The sequence below is a fragment of the Catharus ustulatus genome, chromosome 26, assembly GCF_009819885.2.
Source record: "Catharus ustulatus isolate bCatUst1 chromosome 26, bCatUst1.pri.v2, whole genome shotgun sequence".
Classification (NCBI taxonomy): domain Eukaryota; kingdom Metazoa; phylum Chordata; class Aves; order Passeriformes; family Turdidae; genus Catharus; species Catharus ustulatus.
The window spans coordinates 4,230,858-4,248,824 of record NC_046246.1 but is presented as its reverse complement, the minus strand read 5'-3'; the positions used below and the strand labels follow the sequence as shown (position 1 = coordinate 4,248,824).

General features: G+C 56.3%; 1 protein-coding gene and 3 long non-coding RNA genes across 4 annotated transcripts; all 4 read right to left on the bottom strand.

The window, feature by feature from the left end:
• Positions 1-279: 279 nt before the first annotated feature.
• Positions 280-2,192, bottom strand: LOC117007512. The gene is made up of 4 exons (XR_004420150.1): positions 1,626-2,192; positions 1,320-1,391; positions 972-1,034; positions 280-519 (listed from the first exon to the last, which is right to left on the bottom strand). It is a non-coding gene; the product is annotated as an uncharacterized LOC117007512 (long non-coding RNA).
• Positions 2,193-7,866: 5,674 nt separating this feature from the next.
• LOC117007496 (interferon alpha-inducible protein 27-like protein 2) lies at positions 7,867-9,998 on the bottom strand. Its single transcript, XM_033080718.1, has 5 exons — positions 9,915-9,998; positions 9,584-9,639; positions 8,970-9,014; positions 8,437-8,598; positions 7,867-8,222 (listed from the first exon to the last, which is right to left on the bottom strand). The coding sequence occupies exons 2-5, from the start codon at positions 9,585-9,587 to the stop codon at positions 8,134-8,136; spliced, it is 300 nt and encodes a 99-aa protein (XP_032936609.1). The 5' UTR covers positions 9,588-9,639; positions 9,915-9,998; the 3' UTR covers positions 7,867-8,133.
• Positions 9,999-11,721: 1,723 nt separating this feature from the next.
• LOC117007506 lies at positions 11,722-12,928 on the bottom strand. Its single transcript, XR_004420144.1, has 3 exons — positions 12,774-12,928; positions 12,409-12,477; positions 11,722-11,966 (listed from the first exon to the last, which is right to left on the bottom strand). It is a non-coding gene; the product is annotated as an uncharacterized LOC117007506 (long non-coding RNA).
• Positions 12,929-12,977: 49 nt separating this feature from the next.
• Positions 12,978-13,763, bottom strand: LOC117007502. Its single transcript, XR_004420140.2, has 3 exons — positions 13,581-13,763; positions 13,278-13,333; positions 12,978-13,031 (listed from the first exon to the last, which is right to left on the bottom strand). It is a non-coding gene; the product is annotated as an uncharacterized LOC117007502 (long non-coding RNA).
• Between the last annotated feature and the right edge of the window lie 4,204 nt (positions 13,764-17,967).

Sequence of the window (17,967 nt, the reverse complement as noted above, 5' to 3'; positions counted from 1 at the left end):
GTCCTGAGCCCGAGGCTGCAGAGCTGCACCCACTGAACCCCTCGGGCTCTGCCGGCCCTGCAGTGCAGGGCGATGCTGCCCTGAGGATTTGCTGGAGCAGTGCTGGGCTCCCAGGGACTGCCAGCACTGTCAGGGTTCAGTGGAGCCAGCCCCTCGCTGTGCAGGGGGACAGGGGGCAAGGCTGGAAACACTGCCTGCTGCAATCCCTTCCTGCAAATCCCCAGGTGCAGGGCAGGGACCTGAGCCCCGACACACACCAAGGAACACCACACACACCCACACCAGACATGCATTTTTATTAAATTTTTCAAAGCATTTACTCCTTAAGGCAATGCAAGTGTTTTGTAAGGGACAACAGGGAGTCAGAGGGTGTTTTCCTGGTCCTGCAATCTAAAGACACGAATCAGGCTGGTTGGAAGGAAGGAAATGTGCTTCTGTTCACTGGCAGGGGTCACCATTCCTTCTTCTGGCCAGCATCACAAGGGCTGCTGGTTGGAGCGCAGGCATTTTCTTCCCCGCCTATAAAGACAGGAGTGTCATGTACCAGAAGCATCGAGGCTGCCTGCTGATGGACAAGCACGAGGCAGGGACAGCCAGAAATGTCTCTCCAGTAGGGATCTCCTCAATGTGTGACAGACACTTGGCCTGCAGCAAGCTCTGCCCCCTGAGCAAAACCAAGTTCAGCATTTTCTACTCCCCATTTCTGTCTCCGGCCAGTGCTGCCAGTGGACACAGGAGTTCTTCACACAGAGTAGACAGCTGCCTGCACATCCCTGATGTCCTTAGCCTTGAGCCCTACCCCAGCAGATCCTGACTCTTCCCAGCACATTGGGATTGATCCCTTTCTCCACAGTTTGGGCACATTTGTATCAGGGAAGAGTTAAAGAGTTGGTTTTGCTTCAGAGTATGTTGAGAATACAGCCCCATGTTCCCTCCAAGCATAGCCCAGATCCCCTGCCCTCCCCACTCACCCACACGGAAAATCAGACCACAGCGATTCACAGTGAAGAACACATTCTGACTCTTTGCTGCTGCTGTAGAAAGGACAGCACAGTTTCAGGGTGCTCTCTGTGACCCACATCTCCCCCTGCCACCAGCACCAGAACCAGCCTCCCCAAAAGCACCCAGGAACCAGAGCAGGGAGCGAGGGCTGGGGGTGCAGGTGTGGGGACACCCCATGGGCAGCAGCAGAGGAGCAGTGTGCAGGGCTGCAGCAGCAGGGGCACGCAGAATTCCAGGCAGTGACCAGTGCTGCCCCTTCCCTCCCAGCAGCATCACCAGTGAAGCCCAGCACAGCTCATCCTGTGCCAGATGCTCACCTACAATTGCAGCTCCTACAGCAACTCCCACAAGGAATGCAATGACAGCTGGAATAAACGCCAAGAAGGAAACTGACAGAAGAGCAGGAGTGTGGACACTAGAGCTCCTCCTGGCAGGAGCCCAGTGCCCTGTGCCAGGCAGGGCAGGGGACTGGGGGCAGCAGCAGCTCTCCCAGCCCCACCCTCCTTCAGCCCTGCAGACACCCAGCAGGAGAGGGGAGAAGGGGAACCCCAGGGTCCCCATGCCCCCCTGATCTGCCCCACATCATGTTCTGTGCCCCCAACCCACCAAGCCACCCAACTTACACATGGTGGGCTGGGTGAGAGCAAGAGCTGAGATGAGTCTGCTCTAGGCCTGGTCCCTTGGGAAGCAAGAACAAGGCAGGCAGGGGGGGTTAGCAGGGCTTTGCTGCCCTGCTTGATCACCCCCAGCCTTCCCTCTCCCACTCTGGAGATCCCAGTCCTCTCCCCTTACGAGAAATATCCCTGAGACACAGCCCAGTCTCCTGCCTGGCCCACGGCTACCTGGCTGCTCCTCTGGCATGTGAACGAAGGAGGCAGGGACTCAGAACCGCAGGGATACTGAGAAATTTATTGAGAGATAGGAGCTGGTTTTATACCCTTGTTATACACCCAGTATTTAATTATATAGGTTTTTTCACTAAATTGCCTATCACACATTGCCACGTCAGCAACACTTTCCTGATGTCCTTCTATAGGATGATCACATGCTGTGCAGGAGTCTGGCAGATTCCCACTGGGTCCTCTCCCTAGGGCGTCTCCAACTGGCATTTATTCCCAAGGTCAGGGCAGATAAGCATCTTTGTGCTGCCATGACATTCTACAGGTGCATCCCACAGCTTGTAACTCAATTCTATCTTATCTCTCTACACCAGTGCAGCAAGGTGAGCAGCACCGCATTTTTGCCCACCACATCAGAGAAAGGCTGCTGTCCCAAACACCTCCCATGGGACCAGAGCACCCCACACCATGAACCTGTCCTGTGAGTACTGTGCTCTGAGGGTCAAAGTGCTGCAGTAAAGATCCCAACAGGGAATGTCAGGACAAATAATTTACTAGAAATGGCTCAATCACAGAGTTTAACTTTCATTCTCATTGACTCTTGATGTTACAGTCTCTGCTGGTGCAGAGCTGAGGCTCCCCCATCTCCAGGACATTGGACCCTGGGGTTGTCCCTGTACGAAGTTTGTTGCTTTCTACTGTGGGAAACAAAGAGAAATTCTTTTAAAAACAGATGGACTGGAAGGAAATAAAGTCAACTGAAATAACAGTGTACCTGAAAAGCATTTATTGATCATGAAAAAAACAAACACAAAAAAACCCTAAAAATCAAGGTACCCACAAAAAAAGTGCTAGAAAATTCAGAGAATGAGAAAGGAAAATGGAAAATGAGTGGGGGGGAGAGAGAGGGAGAAAGAGACAAAAAGCAGGAGCTGCCAGCAGCAGATCGGGCAGTGCTGTCGATGTGCACAGAGCACGGGATGTGCTCGCTGCCCACCTGGGGACAGACACGCGATGGGTGAGCGGGGCTGGGGCCGGAGGGGAGGGAGCCTGGAACGGGGCACGGCGGGGATCGGGCGGCAGGGTGGGCTGGATCGGGGTGGGCAGGGTGGGTTGGATTGTGTATGGATCCCACACACGGCTCCCAGGAGCCAGGACAAGGCCCCAGCCCAGCAGCAGTGGTGTGAGAGAGCTTGTCTGGCTGTCAGAGCATCCCTGTCCCAGCCCAAATCAAAGTGAGTGGGTGTCCTGAGCCCGAGGCTGCAGAGCTGCACCCACTGAACCCCTCGGGCTCTGCCGGCCCTGCAGTGCAGGGCGATGCTGCCCTGAGGATTTGCTGGAGCAGTGCTGGGCTCCCAGGGACTGCCAGCACTGTCAGGGTTCAGTGGAGCCAGCCCCTCGCTGTGCAGGGGGACAGGGGGCAAGGCTGGAAACACTGCCTGCTGCAATCCCTTCCTGCAAATCCCCAGGTGCAGGGCATGGACCTGAGCCACAACACACACCAAACAGCACCACACACTTGCACCATCCATGCACTTTTATTAAAGCTTTCAAAGTGTTTATTGCTCAAGATAATTCACATCTGTGAAAGGGGCAGCTGGGGGTCAGTGTGGTCTTTCCAGTTGCTGCAATTGGAAGACACGAATCAGGCTGCTTGACAGGAAGGAAATCTGCTTCTGTTCATGGACACGGGTCATCTTTCATTGTTCTGGCAGACATAGCTTCGGTTTCTGCTCGGAGCCAAAGCAAATAGGCATCCCCCTATAGAGACAGGAGTGTTATGTCCCAGAAGCATCAACGCTGCCTGTTCATGGACCAGCACCAGGCAGGAACAGGCAGCAATGTCTCTCCACCAAGGGTGTCTTCAGGCTGTGGCAGAGATTTGCCTTACATTGAGCTCTGCTTCCTTAGCACATCCAAGCTCAGCCCTTTCTGCTCTCCCTTTTTCCTCTGTCCACTGCTGCCAGTGGACACAGAAGTTCTTGCCACAGAGCAGACATCTGCCTGCACAGCCTTGATGCCCTCAGCCTTGATCCCTACCCCAGCAGGCCCTGGCTCTTCCCACCATATTGGGGATTTCCCCTGTACAACAGTTTGGGGAGATTCAGACCAGAGTGGAGTTAAAGAACCATTTGGGTTTTAGAGGATACCCAGGAGAACCCTGTGTTTAGAGGAACCCTGTGTTCCCATCCAGCACAGCCCAGCGACAGCAAAAGCCTTAGTCTTGCTAACCTGCTTGTCAGGGAGGTCCTCTGGCACACCACCTGCTAGTGCTGCTGCTGCAGGGCGGACAGTACAGTGTTAGGGTGCTCTCTGTGACCCACATCTCCCCCTGCCACCAGCACCAGAACCAGTCTCCCCAAAAGCACCCAGGGAGCAGAGCAGGGAGCGAGGGCTGGGGGTGCAGGTGTGGGGACACCCCATGGGCAGCAGGACAGGAGCAGTGTGCAGGGCTGCAGCAGTGGGGACAGAGAATTCCAGGCAGTGACCAGTGCTGCCCCTTCCCTCCCAGCAGTTCCCATGTGAAGCCCAGAACAGCTCATCCCATGCCAGAGGCTCACCTACAAGTCCAATTATTGCGGTGACTCCCGCAGAAAAGGCAATGAAAACCGGAAGACAGGCTAAGAAGGAAAAAGGACAGAAGAACAGGAGTGTGGGCACTAAAGTTCTTCCCAGTTGGAGCCCAGTGCCCTGTGCCAGGCAGGGCAGGGGCCCGGGGGCAGCAGCAGCTCTCCCAGCCCCACCCTCCTTCAGCCCTGCAGACACCCAGCAGGAGAGGGGAGAAGGGGCAAACCCCAGGGTCCCTGTGCCCCCCTGATCTGTCCCACTGCAGGTTTGGTGCCCCTCAACCCCCTGAGCCACTGAACTTACCCATGGTGGGCTGGGTGTGAGCAAGAGCTGTGATGAGTCTGCTCTAGGCCTGGTCCCTTGGGAAGCAAGAACAAGGCAGGCAGGTGGGGTCAGTGGGGCTTTGCTGCCCCGCATGATCGCCCCAAGCCTCCCCTCTCTCACCAGGAGATCCCATAAAAGCAGAGACCCCTCAGACCCCACCCAGGCTCCCGCCTGGCCCAGGGCTACCTGGCTGCTTCTCCGGTGTGTGAATAAAGGAGGCAGGGACTCAGACCCACAGGGATACTGAGACACCTATTGAGAGAAAGGAGTTGGTTTTATACCCTTCTTCAACACCCAGTATTTACTTATATGGTTTTTTTCAATAAGTGACCTATCAAGCATTGACCCATCAGCAACACTCTGTTAACATCCATCCAGAGGGTGATCACATTCTATGCAGGGGTCTGGCAGATGCCCTCAGGGTCCTCTCCCTAGGACATTTGCCAAGTGACATTTCTTCTCAAGGTCAGGGGAGATAAGCTTCTCTGTGCTGCCATGGCATTCTACAGGTGCATCCCACAGCCTGTAACTCAGTTCTGTCTTGTCTTGCTCTCGACACTGGTGCAGCAAGGTGAGCAGCACCCCGTTATTATACCACCCGCAGGGAAAGGGTGCTGTCCCCAAACACCCCCATGGGACTACAGCAACCCCCACCATGAACCTGTCCTGTGAGTACTGTGCTCTGAGGGTCAAAGTGCTGCAGGAAAGATCCCAACAGGGAATGTCAGGACAAATAATTTACTAGAAATGGCTCAATCACTGAGTTTCACTTTCATTCTCATTGACTCTTGATGTTGCTGTCTGTGCTGGTGCAGGGCTGGGGCTCCCCAATCTCCAGGACATTCTGGGCCTGTTCCTGCAGGAAGCCTGTTGCTTTCCACTGTGGGGAACAGCAAGTACAGTAATTCCTCAATTATAAGCCACACTACCGGGTGTTGACAACTTTTAGGTCTTTGTCCATATATAAACCGCACTGAATTATTAGCCACACTTTCGTTGGCAGCAACGATCTGCGTGCAACTTTCACAAAGTTGCCAATTAGTAACAGAATCGCGGGATCGTGGGGTTTACTGGTTCAACTCGGGTCTGGGCAGGCTCCAGCTCTGGGGCTGCTGCGGGCTCGCCCCTCCAGGTTGACAAATTTCTGAACTTTGTTCATATATTGGACGCTCCAGATTATAAACCACAATTCCAGGTTCAGACCAAAATTTTAGTCAAAATGGTGTGGCTTATAACAATGAAATTACTATAATTATTTTAAAAATAGATGGCCTAGAAGGAAATCAAGTCAAGTGAAATAACAATGTATTGTGAAAAACATTTCTTGATAATAAAAAAACAACAAAAAAAGAAGTTACCCTACTAAAACGGAAAGGCAGAGAAGGAGAAAGGAAAATGGAAAAGGAGAGTGGGGGAGAGAGAGAGGAAGAGAGAGACAAAAAGCAGGAGCTGCCAGCAGCAGATGGGGCAGTGCTGTCGATGTGCACAGAGCACGGGATGTGCTCGCTGCCACCTGGGGACGGACACGCGGTGGGTGAGCGGGGCTGGGGCCGGAGGGGAGGGAGCCTGGAACGGGGCACGGCGGGGATCGGGCGGCAGGGTGGGCTGGATCGGGGTGGGCAGGGTGGGTTGAATCTTGTATGGATCCCAGACACGGCTCCCAGGACCCAGGACAAGCCCCAGCCCAGCAGGAGCAGTGGGGCACAGCGTGTCTGGCAGGACCAGCACCCCTGTCCCAGCCCAAATCAAAGTGAGTGGGTGTCCTGAGCCCGAGGCTGCAGAGCTGCACCCACTGAACCCCTCGGGCTCTGCCGGCCCTGCAGTGCAGGGCGATGCTGCCCTGAGGATTTGCTGGAGCAGTGTTGGGCTCCCAGGGACTGCCAGCACTGTCAGGGTTCAGTGGAGCCAGCCCCTCGCTGTGCAGGGGGACAGGGGGCAAGGCTGGAAACACTGCCTGCTGCAATCCCTTCCTACAAATCCCCAGGTGCAGGGCAGGTACCTGAGCCACGACACACACCAAGGAACACCATGGACACACACGAAGGAACACCACGTACACACATCAGCAATGCAATTTTATTAAAGCTTGCAAAGCATTCATTCCTAAAGGCAATCCAAACCTTTTAAAGATGCAGCTGGGGGTCAGCAGGGGATTTCTAGCTTATGCTCTGGGAAGACACTAATCAGTCTGCTTGGAAGGAAGGAAATGTGCTTCAGTTCACTGGCTGTGATCCCCAGGAGCTCTTCGAAAGCACAACACAGTGCCTGCTGCTGCTTCCAGGACAGAGTCAGGTCTTTTGTTGATCCCAGCCCTTGTCTAGGATGATATTTTCAAAGTACGATAGAAATCACTCATTTTATCTGACCACTGGTACCAACTTCTCCCAGCAGCAGAGTTGTAAGAACTTGCATTTTTATCTTCAGTTTCCCCGCCACAATCCCAAGGAACATTCCAGAAGTGTTCTGTTGTGTTGTGCTTTCAGAGGGAGCAGTTTTGGACATGCCAGGAAGAACAAGTGGCAGAAGAGCTGTTACAAGGTGCTGGGAAGGTGCTTTGGGAAGGCAGGTAATTGATGGTACATAACAAAACACTAATATAAATATGAAGTCCCTCAGATTCATGGTTTTATATTCAAAACATCTCACTGAGAAGGTCTGTGATGCTCAGGCACTGGCACCAGTGCTGGATCTGCTCCAGGGAGTGAGGCACAGATGCAATATGGTTTTTAACATCATAAAACGCTCAAAGAAACTTGAGCAGCTTGGATTCCTCTAACCACAGAACTGAAATGTCCATTGGACATCACATTCCCTAAGCTGATGGATTTTCAGCAGATTCAGCTTTTATTAAAGAAACAAGACCTGGGATACGTGACTTTCATCTGCCAGGTGGGAGAAGGGAATTTATGACAATGAAGCAGTGAAGTTAGACAGAGCTTTACACCCCACATCTCAAAATGAACCCCAAGAACATGGTTTTAATCTTGGAAGATCCAAGTGAATGTGGGCAGCACAAGCCACACAGTTTAAAAGCAGAATCTCACAGATTTCAGGTGGGGATGGTGCTCTTGGTGCTCTGTCACCCTCTAATGCCACCATCACCCAAGAGCTGCAGTGACACACAAACACCATCTCTGCTGCAGCAAAAGTGCCTTTATTGAGCACTTGTTGCTCAAGAGAATCCAAAGCTTTTGAAAGGGGAGGCAAAGCCCTGAGGGGTCTGTGGGGCTTTGCCAGCACCTGCCATTGTGCATTGCAAAGCCTTGGGGTCAGGCACCTGCTTGGCTTCTCCTGGGTTCCTCGTCTGGAGTTGTCTCCTCCTCATGTTCATCACCCGAGTTACTTTTTCTTGGGTTTGTCACTTGGATTTTTACCCTTTTTTAGGTTTGTCATTTGGAGGTTACTTGGACAGGGCGCCAGCTGCTGCACCAACTGTGCTCAGTGCAGATGTCAGCCCAATTTTGGTACCGAGAGAGAAACCTGCAGCTCCTGCAAAGACAGATCGAGGTGTGAAGTCCCAGGAGCATGGAGGCTGCCTGCTGAGGGACTCAGCACTGGACACAGCAAACAACCCAGAGAGTTCAGAGTGACTCAGAGCAGTGAGGGGTTCAAGGACTGGTTTGGCTCCAGAGCAAACCCAGGATACAACCCTGTGTTCCCTGCCATGGAGATGAAGCCCAGCTGCCCTGCCCTCTCCACTCACCGACCGACTGCAGCACGGCCACGGTGCTGCCGGCAGCCACTCCTCCCCCGTTGGCAATGGCAGCTGCTGACATCATCTTGGCAGCGATGGAGCCAGCGGCGATGCCGGCTCCTGTGAACCCCAGTGCGCCTATGCACGCTGGGATGGCAACCAGTGCCACTCCTGCAGGGACAATGGTGTTAGGGTGCTCTCAGTGACCCAAATCTCCCCCTGCCACCAGCACCCAAACCTCCCAAAGCCTCCCCAAAAGCACCCAGGGAGCAGAGTGGGGAGCGAGGGCTGGGGGTGCAGGTGTGGGGACACCCCATGGGCAGCAGGAGAGGAGCAGTGTGCAGGGCTGCAGCAGACATGGGGACAGACAGAATTCCAGGCAGTGACCAGTGCTGCCCCTTGCCTCCACCTCCCTGCACCCCAATTCTCCCCAGCTCTGGTACTTTCAGCCCCAGCCCCAGCCCAGCCCATTCCCCAGGACCACAGGGAGCTGGGACCGGGCAGTGAACCCAAGCACTGCTCATCCAGTGCCAGATCCTTACCTGCTCCCACTGTGGCTCCAATGATAGCTCCAATTCCACTCATCCCTGAAAAGGAAAATGGCAGGAGGGCAGGAGGAACAGGAGCATGGACAGCAAAGCTCCCCTGAGCAGTGCAGAGCACTCTGTGCCAGGCAGAGCAGGATCCCAGGGCCAGCAGCAGCTGCTCCATCCTCCCCCTGCCTTCATCTGCCTCCAGCCCCTGAAGACCCCTGGGAAGAGGCCCCTGGTGGGGTGAGTGCCACTGCCCCCCAGGGTGGGAGGAAAAGGGAGAAGGGGCTCACACCAGCGGGCCCACCCACCCTGCCCTGCCCTGCCCTGCCCTGCCCACCAGCCCGGAACAGCACAGGACACAGGGCACATGTCAGCCCAGTCTGTCACCTGCCACCAGCACCAGATGAATCAGAGCTCATAACAAACTCAGCCACTGCCTTGCTAGCCCCTCCTTGTGCAGGGGGACAGGGAGCAGGGCTGGAAACACTGCCCCACCCTCCTTCAGCCCTGCAGACACCCAACAGGAGAGGGGAGAAGGGACGAACCCCAGGATCCCCGTGCATCCCCCTGGTCTCTCCCACTGCAGGTTCTGTGCCCCCAACCCCGCAAGCCACCCAACTTACCCATGGTGAACTGAGTGAGAGCGAGAGCTGAGATGAGTCTGATGCAGGACTGATCCCTTGGGAAGCAAGAACAAGGCAGGCAGGTGGGGTCAGTGGGGTTTTACTGCCCTGCATAATCACCCCAGCCGCCCCTCTCCCACCCAGCCGACGGCGGTAGCCTCTCCTCACAAGAAATATCCCTCAGTCCCACCCAGGCTCCTGCCCAGCCCAGGGCTCAGTGGTTGCTCCACCAGTGCAGTGAGGTGAGCAGCCCCTGTTATTGTCACCCCTCAGAGGAAGGGTACTGTCCCCAAAAATCCACCATGGCACCGTTGCACCCCCCATCACTAACCTGTCCTGCGTGTGCTCTGCTCTCTGTGGCCAATGGTCGGGAGGAAAGATTGAGCTCTCGGTTACGTAAGGTGATTTTCGAGAAGTTCTGGAACCGCCCCCTGTGTTTCACCTTCTCATTAACTCTTGATGTTCTGTCTCTGCTAGAGCAGGGCTGGGGCTCCCCCATCCTCGGGGTCAGACCCTGGCAGTGTCCCCCAGGGAGCCCTTTCACCCCGAACGCCTCACACGGGAGGTGCAGGAGCTGAGGGGGAAGGAGGAGCCGGGCTGGGGGCTCCTCAGGCTGTGCCAGGGCTCCTGTGGCTCCACGGGGCATCTCCTGAGCAGGTTTGGGACCTCTGAAACTCCTCGGCTCTAACACACACCCACAGCAGTCTGGAGAGCAGAGCTGAAGCGCTCTGCCTGCCTCCTTCCCATAAGGCAGCATCAAACCCAGCCAAAGCCCCACGGGGCTGTTCCTCTCCCAGCTGTGTCCTCCAGCTCCAGAGAGATCCTGGAAGGAGCCAGAGGCCATGGTGAAACACGAGACTGGCCAGGGGCTGTGGGGAGCAGCTCCTGCTCACTCCCAGTCCCATCCTCAGCCTCTGCCCGCTGCAGCCCAGGCAGAGACACTGCCCACATGGGCCCTGTGTCCACATCCATCCTAGAGCTCCTTGTGCCTGGAGCCTTGGCAAACCCATGTGTGCCTCGAACCCAGAGCTTCTCGGTGGAGGGTGCTCAGACTGGTGTTTTGTGTGGTTGTTTCCTCTTTGTGGATTCTGGGATGATCCAAGATGCAGCTGAGGCTGAGCAGTTTGGCTGTGAGGGCACCTGGGGAGCTGCAGCTGTGAGGAGATGGGGGCACAGCCAAGGGCTGCATCCCGTGAGCCCACACAGACCAGCACGGATGGATGGCACAGGTGAGTGCCTGTGCTTGGAGCCACTTCCACAGGGGAAATCCGCCTGGCCCTGCCTCTTGGCTTGGCAGGGATCCCCCCTTCTGCTGCTTCTGCTGCTGCTACAATGGGTCAGGATGAACCAACTCATTCCCCTGCCACCATGCAAGCCCCAGCGACTCTACACCCAAATCCCGCTGTGCATTTGTCAGAGCAGTGGTTGAAGATTGCTGCAGCGAGGCCAGCACTGGGGTCACCCACCTCCCACAGCTCCATTCCCCTGCCCAGCTCATTTGCAGTGACTCAACAACAGGAGCTGTGGCCACCCACACCAATAGCTCCCTTCAAAGAGCGCCCAGGTGCCAAATACAGCCTCACATTACTGGCCCAGTAACCCACAGGCAGCAGAGTCGCTGCTCAGTGCCCCCCTGAGACACCAACCATTGCCATGAGCCACCACTGTGGCTGCCACCACAGCCCTGCTAGCCCAGGATGCTCTGCCAGCACCCCAGGAGCTCTCCAGGGATCCGGCCATGAGGATCCCAGACACGGCTCCCAGGACCCAGGACAAGGCCCCAGCCCAGCAGGAGCAGTGGGGCACAGCGTGTGTGGCAGGACCAGCTCCCCTGTCCCAGCCCAAATCAAAGTGAGTGGGTGTCCTGAGCCCGAGGCTGCAGAGCTGCACCCACTGAACCCCTCGGGCTCTGCCGGCCCTGCAGTGCAGGGCGATGCTGCCCTGAGGATTTGCTGGAGCAGTGCTGGGCTCCCAGGGACTGCCAGCACTGTCAGGGTTCAGTGGAGCCAGCCCCTCGCTGTGCAGGGGGACAGGGGGCAAGGCTGGAAACACTGCCTGCTGCAATCCCTTCCTGCAAATCCCCAGGTGCAGGGTAGGTACCTGAGCCACGACACACACCAAATACCACCACACACCAATACCACCATAGCGCTTTTATTAAAGATTTAAAATAATTTAGTGCTCAAAGCAATCTAAATATCTTAATTGTGCAGCTTAGGGTCAGAAGGCACTTTTCAATTCCCACAGTGGGAAGACACATATCAGGCTGCTCGGAAGGAAGGAAATGTGCTTCTGTTCATTGGCAGTACTCATCAGTTCTTCCTCAGGACAGCAAGGCAAGGGCTACTGCTTGCAGAGCAGAGTCAGGCCTTTTGTTTTCCCTCTATAAAGACAGGAGTGTCATGTCCCAGAAGCATCAAGGCTGCCTGCTGATGGACAAGCACGAGGCAGGGACAGCCAGCAATGTCCCTCCACCAAGGGTCTCCTCAGTCTGTGCCAGAGACTTAGCCTGCAGCAAGCTCTGCTCCCTGAGCACATCCAAGCCCTTTCTGCTCCCCCTTTCTGTCTCTGGCCAGTGCTGCCAGTGGACACAGGAGTTCTTGCCACAGAGCAGACACCTGCCTGCACTAACACCCTCAGCTTTGTCGCCTACCCCAGCAGGTCCTGGCTCTTCCCAGCACATTGGTATTGATCCTTTTCTCTACAGTTTGGGCAAATTCAGACCAGGGAGTGATTAAAGGGCTGCTTTAGCAGCAGAGTAAGCCCAGGGTACAGTCTCGTGTTCCCACAAAGCACAGCCCATCTCACCTGATCTCCCCACTCACCAGATTCAAAATAGAATTCAAAAGATCCCTTTCTCACACCCATTTTCATCCTTGAACCATTTTTCACGGCTGCAGGGAGAAAAGCACAGCGTTAGGGTGCTCTCTGTGACCCACATCTCCCCCTGTCACCAGCACCAGAACCAGCCTCCCCAAAAGCACCCAGGGAGCAGAGCAGGGAGCGAGGGCTGGGGGTGCAGGTGTGGGGACACCCCATGGGCAGCAGGAGAGGAGCAGTGTGCAGGGCTGCAGCAGCAGGGGCAGACAGAATTCCAGGCAGTGACCAGTGCTGCCCCTTCCATCTCAGTAGCTCCCCCGAGTGAACGCAAATCTGTTCAAAAACTGCTCATCCCATTTTAGACTCTCACCTACATATGTAAATCCAGCGACGATGCCCACAATGATAAAAGCGAATGCTGCAAGGGCGACTGTACTTATACCTGCAGCTGCAGCTGTAGTTGTAGCTGAAGCTGTAGCTGAAGCTGCAGCTGTAGTTGTAGCTGAAGCTGTAGCTGTAGCTGTAGCTGTAGCTGTAGCTGTCACTGTCGCTGTCGCTGTTGCTGTAGCTGTAGCTGTAACTGTAGCTGTAACTGTAGCTGTAACTGTAGCTGCAGCTGCAGCTGCAGCTAAGAATGAAAAAGACAGAAGAGCTGGAGTGTGGGCACTAAAGCTCCTCCTGGCAGGAGCCCAGTGCCCTGTGCCAGGCAGGGCAGGGGCCCGGGGCAGCAGCAGCTCTCCCAGCCCCACCCTCCTTCAGCCCTGCAGACACCCAGCAGGAGAGGGGAGAAGGGACAAACCCCAGAGTCCCCGTGCCCCCCAACCTGCCCCACTGCAGCTTCTGTGCCCCCAACCCCCCGAGACACCCAACTTACCCATGGTGGGCTGTGTGGGAGTGAGAGCTGAGATGAGTCTGCTCTAGGCCTGGTCCCTTGGGAAGCAAGAACAAGGCAGGCAGGTGGGGCCAGCGGGGCTTTGCTGCCCTGCATGATCATCCCCAGCCACCCATGTCCCACCCAGCAGACCCCGATGCCCTCCCCTCACAAGAAATATCCCTCAGTCCCTGTCCAGGCTCTTGCCTGACCCAGGGCTCAGTCACTCCTGCACCAGAGCAGTGAGATGAGCAGCCCCTGTTATTGTCCCCCCTCAGAGAAAGGCTGCTGTCCCCAAACACCCACCGTGGGACCTCCTGAGGGCCTCCTCTTCTGTGAGGGACCAGGGACAGCTGCAATGGCACGGTCAGCTGATATTCGACAAATTCTGGAACGGCCCCCTGAGTTTCATTTTCGCATTAACTCTTGATGTTCTGTCTCTGCTAGAGCAGGGCTGGGGCTCTCCCATCCTCAGGGTCAGACCCTGGCAGTGTCCCCCATGGAGCCCTTTCACCCCGACCGCCTCACACGGGAGGTGCAGGAGCTGAGGGGGAAGGACGAGCCGGGCTGGGGGCTCCTCAGGCTGTGCCAGGGCTCCTGTGGTGACAGCGGCAGAAAAGAAGGGACGGGGTCTTCATGATTTGCAAGGAGCCATGAAGCTGTTTATTGATCCACAAAGCAAATTTTATATACTTTTTCTATTGTTACTAAAAATAGCGCACCAATAATATTCATGTCACTAAGGTATATTCCTTCATTGTAACTAGATAATATTGCTCAATCTAGGCCCCGTTTAAGCTAGCCAGGTAGATACAATATTTCCCGCAAATCCCCATAGAAACTGCAGGCTAAGCACTCTGTACCAAACTAAAGACCTTTTTATCTCATAGTTTCTTTCTCCAAAATCCCGCTTTCTTCTGCCAAGGCTTGGGCCTACGCCCTCCTGCCGAGCCTTGCGGCCTGCTACAGCTGATGGATCCACATCGGCTGTGACAAGCTGAGCAGTACCAGCAGTTCTGCTCTCCAGTTGTATTCCCACATTGTGGCTTCACAGAGCATCTCCCAAACAGCTTTGGGATTAGTGAATGTCCCCGGCTCTTATCAATCACACTCACAGCAGTCTGGAGAGCAGAGCTGAAGCGCTCTGCCTGCCTTGTCCCCATAGGGCAGCCTCAAAACCCAGCCAAAGCCCCACGGAGCTGTTCCTCTCCTGGCTGTGTCCTCCAGCTGCAGTGAGACCCTGGAAGGAGCCAGAGGCCATGGTGAAACACGAGACTGGTCAGGGACTGTGGGGAGCAGCTCCTGCTCACTCCCAGTCCCATCCTCAGCCTCTGCCCGCTGCAGCCCAGGCAGAGACACTGCCCACATGGGCCCTGTGTCCACATCCATCCAAGAGCTCCTTGTGCCTGGAGCCATGGCCAACCCATGTGTGCCTCGAATCCAGAGCTTCTCGGTGTCTGGAGGATGCTCAGACTGGTGTTTTGTGTGGTTGTTTCCTTTTTGTGGATTCTGGGATGATCCAAGATGCAGCTGTGGCTGAGCAGTTTGGCTGTGGGGACACCTGGGGAGCTGCAGCTGTGAGGAGATGGGGGCACAGCCAAGGGCTGCATCCCGTGAGCCCACACAGATGGATGGCACAGGTGAGTGCCTGTGCTTGGAGCCACTTCCACAGAGGAAATCCCCCTGAGCCTGCCTCTTGGCTTAGCAGGGGTCCCCCCTTCTGCTGCTGCTGCTGCTGCTGCACTGGGTCAGGATGAACCAACTCATTCCCCTGCCACACTGCAAGGTCTGGGAATGCCGCACTCCAAATCTCCCTGTGTATTTGTTAGAGTAGTTGAAGACTGGTGCAGCTGGACCAGCACTGGGGACACCCACCAACCACACCCCCATGCCCCTGCCCAGCTCGTTTGCAGTGACTCAGCACCAGGAGCTGCATCCACATGCCCCTGAGCCCCTGCAAAGAACACCCCGGGTGCCAAATACAGCCTCATGTCACTTGGCCAGCACCCACAGGCAGCAGAGTCACTGCTCAGTGCCCCCTGAGACACCAACCATTGCTGTGAGCCACCACTGTGGCTGCCACCACAGCCCTGCTAGCCCAGGATGCTCTGCCAGCACCCCAGGAGCTCCCCAGGGATCCGGCCATGAGGATCCCAGACACGGCTCCCAGGACCCAGGACAAGCCCCAGCCCAGCAGGAGCAGTGGGGCACAGCGTGTGTGGCAGGACCAGCTCCCCTGTCCCAGCCCAAATCAAAGTGAGTGGGTGTCCTGAGCCCGAGGCTGCAGAGCTGCACCCACTGAACCCCTCGGGCTCTGCCGGCCCTGCAGTGCATGGTGATGCTGCCCTGAAGATTTGCTGGAGCAGTGCTGGGCTCCCAGGGACTGCCAGCACTGTCAGGGTTCAGTGGAGCCAGCCCCTCGCTGTGCAGGGGGACAGGGGGCAAGGCTGGAAACACTGCCTGCTGCAATCCCTTCCTGCAAATCCCCAGGTGCAGGGCAGGGACCTGAGCCATGACACACACCAAGGAACACCACACACCCACACCAGCCATGCACTTTTATTAGAGTTTTCAAAGCATTTATTCTTCAAGGTAATTCAAATCTGTTAAAGCGGAAGCTGCGAGTCAGTGGCGGATTTCTAGCTACTGCTGTGGGAAGACACGAATCAGGCAGCTTGAAAGGCAGGAGGGAAATGTGCTTTCGTTCTTGTGCTGTGGTCATCTGTTCCTCCTCTGGACAGCATAGCTTGGGCTGATGGTTGGACAGAGGGCCTGTTCATTTCCCCCTATAAAGACAGGAGAGTCATGTCCCAGAAGCATCAAGGCTGCCTGCTGATGGACAATCACAAGGCAAGGACAGCCAGAAATGTCTCTCCAGCAAGGGTGAAATCAGTCTGTGCCAGACACTTGGCCTGCAGCAAGTGCTGTTGCCTGAGCACTTCCAAGCCCTTTCTGCTTCCCCTTTCTGTCTCTCACCAGTGGACACAGGAGTTCTTGCTAAACAGCAGACACCTGCCTGCACAGACCCTGATACCCTCAGCCTTGTCCCCTACCCCAGCAGGTCCTGGCTCTTCCCAGCACATTGGGATTGATCCCTTTCCCTAAGTCCAGGTACATTCAGACCAGGGAGGAGTTAATGGGCTGCTTTGGCTTCAGAGAAAGCCCAGGGTACAGTCCTGTGCTCCCACCCTGCACATCTCAGCTCCCCTGCCCTCCCCACTCACCAGCTTCAAAAGCGAAGTCAAAAGATCCCGCGCGGTTACTCCTTGCAGCCATTCTCATCCTTGAACCATTTGCCGCAGCTGCAAGGAGGACAGTACACTGTTAGGGTGCTCTCTGTGACCCACATCTCCCCCTGCCACCAGCAACAGAACCAGCCTCCCCAAAAGCACCCAGGGAGCAGAGCAGGGAGCGAGGGCTGGGGCTGCAGGTGTGGGGACACCCCATGGGCAGCAGGAGAGGAGCAGTGTGCAGGGCTGCAGCAACAGGGACAGGCAGAATTCCAGGCAGTGACCAGTGCTGTCCCTTCCCTCCCAGCAGCACCACCAGTGAAGCCCAGAACAGCTCATCCCATGCCAGAGGCTCACCTACAAGTCCAATACCTACGACGAGTCCCACAAACAAGACAATGGCAGCTGGAAGAAAGGCTAAGAAGGAAAAGAACAGAAGAGCAGGAGTGTGGGCACTAAAGCTCCTCCTGGCAGGACCCCAGTGCCCTGTGCCAGGCAGGGCAGGGGCCCGGGGGCAGCAGCAGCTCTCCCAGCCCCACCCTCCTTCAGCCCTGCAGACACCCAGCAGGAGAGGGGAGAAGGGGAACCCCAGAGTCCCCGTGCCCCCCCGATCTGCCCCACTGCAGGTCCCGAGGCCCCCAACCCCCCTGAACCACCCAACTTACACATGGTGGGCTGGGCAGCGAGAGCTGCGATGAGTCAGCTCTAGGCCTGGTCCCTTGGGAAGCAAGAACAAGGCAAGCAGGTGGGGTCAGTGGGGCTTTGCTGCCCTGCACGATCACCCCCAGCCACCCCTGCCCCACCCAGCACACCCTGATCCCCTCCCCTCACAAAAGAGACCCCTCAGTTCCCGCCCAGGCTCCTGCCCGGCCCAGCACTCGGTTGCTGCTTCTCTGGTGCAATGAGGTGAGCAGCCTCCCCGTACTGTCTCCGCTAGGAGAAAGGCTGATTTCCCCAAAAATCTACCGAAGGGCCGCAGCACCCCTCACCACCAACGTCCTGTGGGACTGCTGCGCTCTGAGGGCCCGAGGAGGGGCCGGAAATATCCAGCCAGGGATGGGCAGGGTCAGCTTATGCGCCAGAAGTTTCTGGAAGCGCTCCCTGAGTTTCACTTTCTCATTAACTCTTGATGTTCTGTCTCTGCTAGAGCAGGACTGGGGCTCCCCCATCCTCAGGGTCAGACCCTGGCAGTGTCCCCCATGGAGCCCTTTCACCCCGACCGCCTCACACGGGAGGTGCAGGAGCTGAGGGGGAAGGACGAGCCGGGCTGGGGGCTCCTCAGGCTGTGCCAGGGCTCCTGTGGCTTCACGGGGCATCTCCCGAGCAGGTTTGGGACCAGTGAAATGCCTCGGCTCTAACACACACCCACAGCAGTCTGGAGAGCAGAGCTGAAGCGCTCTGCCTGCCTCCTCCCCCCGGGGCAGCGTCAAAACCCAGCCAAAGCCCCACGGAGCTGTTCCTCT